We start from the raw sequence: 9289 nt of genomic DNA, 5'->3' as shown, positions 1-9289 counted from the left end.
CACCACCTCTCTCCAGCCACCTGCCCTGGGGGCTGTTCCTGTCAATGCAGCTGGAATGTGTTGGTGTTTCCTGGCAGGACAGTGAGGGTCACTGTGACTCTGGGAGCCCACAACATAAGGAGGCAAGAACGGAGCCAGCAGAAGATCCGTGCTGGAAAATGGGTCATCCATCCTCAGTATTTGCATAAAGGCTTCAAAAATGACATTGTGCTGCTGAAGGTATGGCCCAACACATCCTTCCTACCTGAGGGATCCCCCCCTGCTCAGCTCCCCAAACTCTGAACTTGCTCCTAATCCTTTGCTGGTTCTAACCCCGTGTTCTCTCTGCCTGACAGCTGAAGCCAAGGGCCAGGATCAATAAGCATGTGCAGTTTATCTCCATTCCCAGGAGAAATGAACATGTGAGAGAAGGAGCTTTATGCACGGTGTCTGGCTGGGGCTGGACATCTGTGACAGGAAACAAGACTAACATGATGCGAGAAGTGAAACTGAAGGTGCAAGAGGAGAAAATCTGTCAGCAGCTTGTGAGAGAAGGAGCTTTATGCACGGTGTCTGGCTGGGGCTGGACATCTGTGACAGGAAACAAGACTAACATGATGCGAGAAGTGAAACTGAAGGTGCAAGAGGAGAAAATCTGTCAGCAGCTTTTCCGTAACTACCAGCGTCAGTCTATGATCTGTGTTGGTGATGAAAAGGAAGAAAAAGCAACTTACAAGGTAAGTGTTGTTTTGGGCTGCAAGCTTGGGAGGATGTTGGGACTGGAAATTCCGCTTGGTTCTCAGGTGAAAGCCAAAGGACACCAGAATGAACCAGGACCTTCAGAATGATGAGCTGAGGGTCCTCACAGAAGCTCTGAAGCTGATGTGCTCCCTGAACTGGGGTGCATTTTCCTAACTATCAGCAACATTTGCTTTTTTACTTACCTGGGGATGTTCTACCCAGCCTAACCAGTGCTTTGGGGTGTAAATTCCTTGTGATATCCTTGCTCATATGGCTTAGATATTTCCCCATGTCTAAAGTAGGTCAATGTTCTTCCTTTGAGTTTTTGACTCTCAGAGAGCCTCCAGGCCTGAACTGTTTCACGGGTGGGCTTAGAGGAGTAGTGAGGCAGCTACAAACACTGAGAGCTGGGTCTGGAGGGAGGGAGGTGCTTGGAAGAGGAGGTTCTTCACCTGGAGGGAGGGAAGAGGAAACTTGCTGCTTAAGGCAGGGAGAGCTGAGCTGTGGCATGTCTGACCCCTCTCACTCCTTTCATGGCACAGGGTGATTCTGGTGGCCCATTAGTCTGCAATAAGAAGGCTCATGGCATTGTTTCTCATGCACGTAAACACAACCGCTTCCCTGAGGCATTCACCAGGATCTCGCACTTTGAGCCCTGGATCCGTAAGCAGCTGAAGAGGTTTTCACTCCAAGATATTCCTTGCTTTCCATCCTCTGACTAAAATGCTCATTGCCCCTTCTCCACAATGCATCAAACACCTGCTGGTGCTCAGAAGCTCCCAGGGGCAGCTGAAGTGGAGTCAGAGAAGCCCCTGTGGTGCAGGCACGGGCTCTGGCACTAAGGAGAGTCTCCGTTGCAAACTACAAATGCAGCTCCCAAGTACACCCAGCTTCCCATTGCTCCCTTCCTCCCACTGCTGCTTCAGCTCTGCTTCTGGCCATCAATAAAAGCATGTTCAAAGTCACTTGTGTCTGCAGCCTTTTTGGGAGCTGGATTCAAACCCTGAGTGTGAGAATGAGGAGATGACTGACATTGTGTCCCGATCCTCGATCAGCACATGTGTGGGGAGTGGCTGTTCTCTGCCTCTGCTGCCGGCTGGCAGGATCGCCGTTTGGCCACTGGCTGGGATCCAGACTGCCCGAAGCAGCCGCTAAATGTGGACCCAACACCGAAAGATCCGTGCAAAGGAAAAAAGGAAGGACTCTTTGCTTGTTTCTTCGAGCTGCTTTAATTCTTTTCCGCGCAGAAGCAATGCCGGGGCGAGGCCGCGTGGAATCAGCAGTGTGGCACAGGAGTTGTTCTTTCCTGTGGCACGAGCAGTGCCTGTAGGATTGACGGGGGGTAGCACGGTTGGAACGGATGGAGACGAGAGATCTCTGAAGCCAGGTCATGGAACTTGGGGTTTATTGCAAAGGACCTCGGTGCAGGGCCCTGCTGGGAGCTGCCAGCCACAACTCAGAGCAGGCTGAGAGAAGAGAGGGGTAGAGAGGATGAGAGGGTGAGAGAGTAAAAGCATAAGAGAGTAAAAGGGGTAAGAACGTAAAAGGCAAGAGCTAAGAGACAAGAGGTAAGAGCTAAGAGGCAAGAGGTAAGAGAGCGAGGTTCTTGTTACAATAAAATAAATCATCTTCTGTGTTGAATATTCTGATTCTCACTAACCAATCTAGTACAAGATACAAATCCTATAGCATTTCCATACAGCCTATAAGAATCATTACATTACCATACTGTGATAAATTTTAAACCCTAAAAACTCCTCTTTGGACTCCTTCTGCCAAGCTGTAGGGTCTGCTCTGACCCTTGGGCCTGTCTGCAAGCAGAGGGTGTTGTTTCACCTTCAGCCGGCCACATCATTGTTTTCCCGTTGTTCAGTAACTGAGGGATCTCATAGCTTGCTTTCATTTCAATCTCGCTTATAGTTTCTATATTCACAAAATCTTTTGCCAGACAATCATATTTATAAGGCTTTCCTGTTTCATCTTCCCCAACAAGCGCCGAAGCGAGGCAGGTGACGGTAGCCCGGCCGCCCGCAGCAATGATCCCTCCCATGGCGGGAGCCATGGCTGCGTGGGCAGCGGGGCTCTCCTGCGGCAGGAGGAGAGCAGCTGATGCCACGTGGGTGTTCTTCTTTCTCGTGGCAGAGAGCGGTGCCGGCTGCAAAGAGCTGCCCCATGCAGGTGCTGGCGGAGCGCAGGTGGAGCACGGAAGCCACGCGGCTCAAAGAGGGGGCAGTGGCAGAGAGTGCACAAAAGAGAAAAACAGTGGCTTTAACGCAAGAGGGGATGGAATCCCGGGAGGGGACTGTCTGGCTAGCTAGGAGGAGTCTGGGGGGACACATGTAAACATAGCCTAGAGCAGGAAAGTCACAGATCCTGGAGGTTTCATTGGCTGGGCTCATGGCCAAAGGAGGGTCATGGAAACAGGGGCTGAATCCCTTCCAGGCTGTAACACTGAACCAGAGCTGCCAGGGAGGACTCAGAGAGGGCCCAGGAAGGGCTGCTCCCTTCTCATGGGGACACCCTGAGCCTAGTCCTCACCTGAGCTCCAGCTGTGTCTCACCCAGCCCTGCACCTACCCAGGGCACCTGCTGGTCTGGGCTGGGCTCACAGAATGACTCCCCAGCTGGACCTCTGACTTCCTCATCACCATGGACTTGTCAGATCCCCTAGAACACCAGGGCTGAGGTCAAGAGGCCCCAGCTGGCTTTGTCCCTTAGTGACCCTGACTGGTGGTTTCTGATTTTGCAAGGACATCTCTGATGGCAGTTAGCCCCTCTGATAAAAAACAGGAACTTTGCCTGACCCTGGCCAGCTCTCCCCATTGCTATCAGAGGACAGGGGGGAGAACAAAAAACAAAAAGAAAATAAAACCCAGATAGAATCAGCCCACATGCAGAGTCCCAAGGGCTCTCTCCAAAGGTCTCTGATGGAATATGAACACAACAAACACCCCCTTCCTCTCCCTGTGCACTGTGGGTGCTCTGAACCAGCCCAGATCTCTCCAGCTTTTTGAGAAGATTGTGACAAAAGTGCAGAGAACGTGTCATGAGCCCCTCACCAAGCCACAGTTGCGGGTTGTGAGAACAAAAGCAGTAAATGACACGACCACAGGCAGGCTGAGGTTTCCTGTGTCAGCTCCTCATGACATATATAGAGGTTGCCATTCTGTACCTGTCTCCTGCCTGGCCACAGCTACTGCTTTGGCTCATCAGGGAGATGCTGCTGCTCCTTCTGCTCACAAATGCTTTTGTCCTTCTGCCCTGGGCTGGGGCTGGTGAGTACACAGAGATGGGCCTTAGGAACATGCAAGGGCACAGATGGACTCTGAGCAGTCAATCTCAGGCAAGGCTCCTGCCTCACCTTCTCTCCTGTCTCTACTCTCCTACTTTCCTCTCTCCTCTCATCTCCCAGCTCAGCCTGTGCCTGAAGCCAGTGAGGCATTAGAGGCACTAGAGCTGTGCCCTTGATGGCATTTGAGTCATCCAGAGCCAGGGGTGGTCAGACCCCAGACAGTGCTGCTTGTCTTTCTCTCCATTGTGCCCCAGCAATGCTTTGGACAGCCCCAGGAAGGAGAGTTGTTGGGATCACTGGCACCTGGCATTAGAGGATGAGCCTTTCCTTTCATGCAGCCCCAAACTTGACAGGACACAGCAGCATATTAACATTTATATTAACATTTATATTTAACATTCATATTAACATTTCCCATCTCTCTTCCAGGAAGGATCATTGGTGGAAGGGAAGCTGTGCCCCACTCCAGACCCTACATGGCTTATTTAAAAACTCAAAATGAGACACACAGTAGTGCGTGTGGAGGGTTCCTGATTCGCCCAGATGCAGTGCTCTCAGCAGCTCACTGTGTGGATAAAAAAGGGTAAGACTCCATTGTTCTTGCACAGGTGATTTTTTCCAGTCTCACACAGTCCCAGGGGGCCTCAGCCCTGCTCTGGGCTGAAACAGTACCCTGTGTCTCTTCAGGCAGAGCAGGGATCTCTGGAGCTGAGCTCTCCTCTGTGAGTGCAGGAATTGTCTGCCTGATTGGGGCTGAGTGTCCTTGGGGACAGGAATGCTCACAGGGGTCTCCAGGGTCATGGTTCCTCCCATGGCTTAGAGCTGCTGCTGGAGAAGGGCTCCAGTGTCTCCCCTGCCCTGCTTCCCTTTGTGCTCAGCACGGGGCAGCTGCCACCTGTGTCAGTGTGGGCTGAGGGATCCTCAGCTGGGCTCTGGAAGGAACCCAGGTGAGAGAGAACAACTTGCTGAGAGCTGCTCTGGGGAGGTTTCTCAAACACCACCTCTCTCCAGCCACCTGCCCTGGGGGCTGTTCCTGTCAATGCAGCTGGAATGTGTTGGTGTTTCCTGGCAGGACAGTGAGGGTCACTGTGACTCTGGGAGCCCACAACATAAGGAGGCAAGAACGGAGCCAGCAGAAGATCCGTGCTGGAAAATGGGTCATCCATCCTCAGTATTTGCATAAAGGCTTCAAAAATGACATTGTGCTGCTGAAGGTATGGCCCAACACATCCTTCCTGCCTGAGGGATCTCCCCCTGCTCAGCTCCCCAAACTCTGAACTTGCTCCTAATCCTTTGCTGGTTCTAACCCCGTCTTCTCTCTGCCTGACAGCTGAAGAAAAAAGCCAGGATCAATAAGAATGTGCAGTTTATCTCCATTGCCAAGGAAAATGAACGTGTGAGAGTAGGAGATTTATGCACGGTGTCTGGCTGGGGACGGACATCTCTGGACCCACCAGGGAGTGATGTCTTGAGGGAGGTGGAACTGAAGGTGCAAGAGGACAAAATCTGTCAGCGAGTTTCCAGTAACTACCAGCGTCAGTCTATGATCTGTGTTGGTGATGAAAAGGAAGAAAAAGCAACTTACAAGGTAAGTTTTGTTTTGGGCTGCAAGCTTGGGAGGATGTTGGGACTGGAAATTCCGCTTGGTTCTCAGGTGAAAGCCAAAGGACACCAGAATGAACCAGGACCTTCAGAATGATGAGCTGAGGGTCCTCACAGAAGCTCTGAAGCTGATGTGCTCCCTGAACTGGGGTGCATTTTCCTAACTATCAGCAACATTTGCTTTTTTACTTACCTGGGGATGTTCTACCCAGCCTAACCAGTGCTTTGGGGTGTAAATTCCTTGTGATATCCTTGCTCATATGGCTTAGGTATTTCCCCATGTCTAACGTTGGTCAATGTTCTTCCTTTGAGTTTTTGACTCTCAGAGAGCCTCCAGGCCTGAACTGTTTCACGGGTGGGCTTAGAGGAGTAGTGAGGCAGCTACAAACACTGAGAGCTGGGTCTGGAGGGAGGGAGGTGCTTGGAAGAGGAGGTTCTTCACCTGGAGGGAGGGAAGAGGAAACTTGCTGCTTAAGGCAGGGAGAGCTGAGCTGTGGCATGTCTGACCCCTCTCACTCCTTTCATGGCACAGGGTGATTCTGGTGGCCCATTAGTCTGCAATAAGAAGGCTCATGGCATTGTTTCTCATGGATATGAAGACTGCCTCTTCCCTGAGATATTCACCAGGATCTCGCACTTTGAGCCCTGGATCCGTAAGCAGCTGAAGAGGTTTTCACTCCAAGATATTCCTTGCTTTCCATTCTCTGACTAAAACGCTCAGTGCCCCTTCTCCACAATGCATCAAACACCTGCTGGTGCTCAGAAGCTCCCAGGGGCAGCTGAAGTGGAGTCAGAGAAGCCCCTGTGGTGCAGGCACGGGCTCTGGCACTAAGGAGAGTCTCCGTGGCAAGCTACAAATGCAGCTCCCAAGTACACCCAGCTTCCCATTGCTCCCTTCCTCCCACTGCTGCTTCAGCTCTGCTTCTGGCCATCAATAAAAGCATGTTCAAAGTCACTTTTGTCTGCAGCCTTTTTGGGAGCTGGATTCAAACCCTGAGTGTGAGAATGAGGAGATGACACTCTGGGAGAACCTGGGCATAGGTGGGACATGCAGGACAGGTCTCAGTCCCTGATTGCCTCTTCCTATGGTGAAAAGACATTTCTGTCAGTTTATCAGGTGGGCAAAGTTTCATGGTTTTTCTATAGGTCTGACATACTCCTTAGACCTACGGGTCTGGGAGTCCATGCATGCCTATTTCTGGGAGAAATATGAATGGGGCTTTGGGTTACCCCGAATTTATCCAGCGTTTACAGCGCTTTTCTCAGTTCTGAGGCAGAGAGCCCATTTGGTGGGGCACCTCGCCTCGTGTGGGGAGTTACCACCCCCCAGCAGAGCCAGCAGGAGAAGGATCCGAGGACAGAAACTGCTGGTTCCCACCCCCCTGCATCCCAGGTGGGTGAGGCTTTGCCCACGGCTGAGGAGAAGTTGGTTTCTGCTTCTGTGGAGCATGTGCAGCTCCGGCGGCAGCACCGTCTCTCGCTGTTTTGCCCAGGCTGCGAGGCAAGGCGATCGACAGCAGCAGTGAGTGACGGCGGCCTGTCTCAGAGAGGGGCCGTGCCCCCGCTGCTCTCTGCCCGCCTGAGGATGCCCCAGCGGCCACGGAGGGAGATCCTTGGCCAGCTCTGCTGTGCAATTCTCCGTGCCCCCCACTCTGGGAGCGTGCGGACCCGCTCCCACCGCCACTGAGAGAGGCGGCCGGCAGCCCGACACTTAACAGGGTGCCCAGTCCCTGTGCATCGCCGCCGGGAATTGCATTCATGACAACAGTGCAGATGGTGCTGGTGGGGGCCGACCCCGCGTCTATTCTGCCACCTCCTTTACCCCTCCCAGGGCTGAGAGAGACACCCACCGCTCCATCTGCGGCAGCGCCTGCCCCGGCAGCCCCACAGGCCCCGCTGACTGCTGTGCTGCCTGCCCTGCCGCTTCCACCGTCTCCAGAGCCGCCTGCAGGCCCTGCCCGCGGCCCTGCCGCCCCTCACAGACTGTGGTGTGCTCCTAAGCAATGCTTCAGCCGTGTGACAAACTGTGCTTGCGCTGCTGCTCCCACAACCAGGAGAAGACGTGGTCACCGCCTGTGTGTCTGCAGTGGTTGCTCTCTCTGCATCACGCCCGGCAGGCAATGCAGCCCCACCGCCCCCGGCGGTCCCACCGCCTTCAGGGACTCTGTCTTCCATGTCAGCGTCTGTGTCGGACCCTGCGACAGGCCTGTCCCTCAGTGGAGGCCGCACAGCTCGACAGCTGATTGCTGAAAACTTTCAAACTCAGTGTTTTTCTGGGACACAGCGTTTGTCGCAGGCCAACTTGTGTTCGGTCGGGGGCTTCTCGCGGGGGTTTGGAATGCCTGACTCCCCCGCCCGTGCACGCCAGTGCCGTGAGGGAGGTGGCTCCCTGAGGTGCTGCCTCTGGCCCCAAGCCTGGATTGGATGGCGGTGGTGCTGAGGGGCAGAAAGCAGGAACACTGTTGTTTGCACCACGGGGGCGAGAGAAACAGCGGAAAGCGAGCGTTGTTCGCTTCTTCTGGGGAAAGACGACTCCCAGATCCCGGATGGAGATCCCCGGGAAAACTTCTCCTTCCCAGCGGCCGGCGTGCACCAGTGGTTCTGGGGGGAGGAGGTGTTCGGTCACTCCTGCTGCCAAGGCACTGGCAGCATGGTGGGGAGGGGCTGTGAGCACAGAGATCCCACCCTGCAGGCCGGGTCTGGGCCGTTTGGGTCATTTCTCTGGGCCGGGGCCAGCACCGCGCCCGCTGCCGGGTTTGGGGGCTTTGATCTCCCTAACCGAACCTGGGCCACCGTTCTGTGGGCCGGGTCTGGGCTTCCTGGTCCATCCACGAGGACTGAGGCCCACACAGGGTCCTAAAACCCTCTGCTGCTGCTCATCATTCTATGTTTAAAAAAAAGAAAAAAAACCCCAAAAAAACCAACAAACCAAACTGGAAAGAGCTATCAGCTCAAAGTATTCAAAGCCATGAATCAGCCTCAGCCGAAGTGGTTCAATTAAGGGCTGTGACCACGGCATTCCAGAAATTTTCTCATAATATCAAAATTGATAATTAAAAATGGGTTTTTATCAATGGATTTTTAATCATTGTTGATTTTCTTTAGCAGTTCTTTGTTTCAGGATTCTGCAAGTCTCTTTCATGACCAAAAGGACCTTTCAGGGATGTCAAAGAGCAACATCTCCAGTCAATGGACTTTCTCCTGAAACTCAGCTGTTTGGACTTGAAACAATGAACAATTCTTTACATTGTCTTTGGCATTTTCTATATTGTAAGCCTTGCTTTAGTGATATGATAGAAGTTGATGTTCTACAGGTAAAGAATCTCCTTGATCATTCCCCATCAGCAATTGATTGAGGTTTTGATTGGAAAGGGATAAACCTCTTGAGAGGTGTTTGTTCTCTCTTCTGCAAGGCCCAGGAGAAGAATTACAAACACAGTCTCTTTTTAGTTTAATTCTACAAAAAGGGTGAAATGTCACTGTCATATTTTCTGGAAAAATCCCTTCACCAGGATTTCTTCTCCTTGGAAGCTGAGAAGCCTCAGAGAAAATGGAAAACAATATTATCTCATTTGCTTCTCCTGTGTTTTGCTTCTTTGGAATGTGGTTGGAGATTGTTTATCCAACATGTGAATTGTTTTGACTTAATGACCAATCACGGTCAGGCTGTGTTGGA

General features: G+C 52.5%; 2 protein-coding genes across 2 annotated transcripts in view; both read left to right on the top strand.

Annotated features, from left to right (window-relative positions):
• LOC115948850 (cathepsin G-like) overlaps positions 1–1442 on the top strand; it is a 2938-nt gene extending 1496 nt beyond the window's left edge. The window contains exons 2-5 of the mRNA XM_031064121.1: positions 78–219; positions 336–482; positions 588–716; positions 1263–1442. Coding sequence (XP_030919981.1) covers positions 78–219; positions 336–482; positions 588–716; positions 1263–1442 — 598 coding nt within the window. The remainder of the gene's footprint in view (positions 1–77; positions 220–335; positions 483–587; positions 717–1262) is intronic.
• Positions 1443–4487: 3045 nt separating this feature from the next.
• LOC102037914 (cathepsin G-like) lies at positions 4488–7300 on the top strand. Its single transcript, XM_031064120.1, has 5 exons — positions 4488–4594; positions 5084–5225; positions 5342–5599; positions 6146–6266; positions 7107–7300. Exons 1-5 carry the CDS (start codon positions 4488–4490, stop codon positions 7298–7300), a joined length of 822 nt encoding a protein of 273 aa, XP_030919980.1.
• The last annotated feature ends 1989 nt before the right edge of the window (positions 7301–9289 follow it).

Source organism: Geospiza fortis, unplaced genomic scaffold (genome assembly GCF_000277835.1).
Source record: "Geospiza fortis unplaced genomic scaffold, GeoFor_1.0 scaffold324, whole genome shotgun sequence".
In the NCBI taxonomy this organism is placed as follows: domain Eukaryota; kingdom Metazoa; phylum Chordata; class Aves; order Passeriformes; family Thraupidae; genus Geospiza; species Geospiza fortis.
This window is presented reverse-complemented; position numbering and strand designations above follow the sequence as displayed.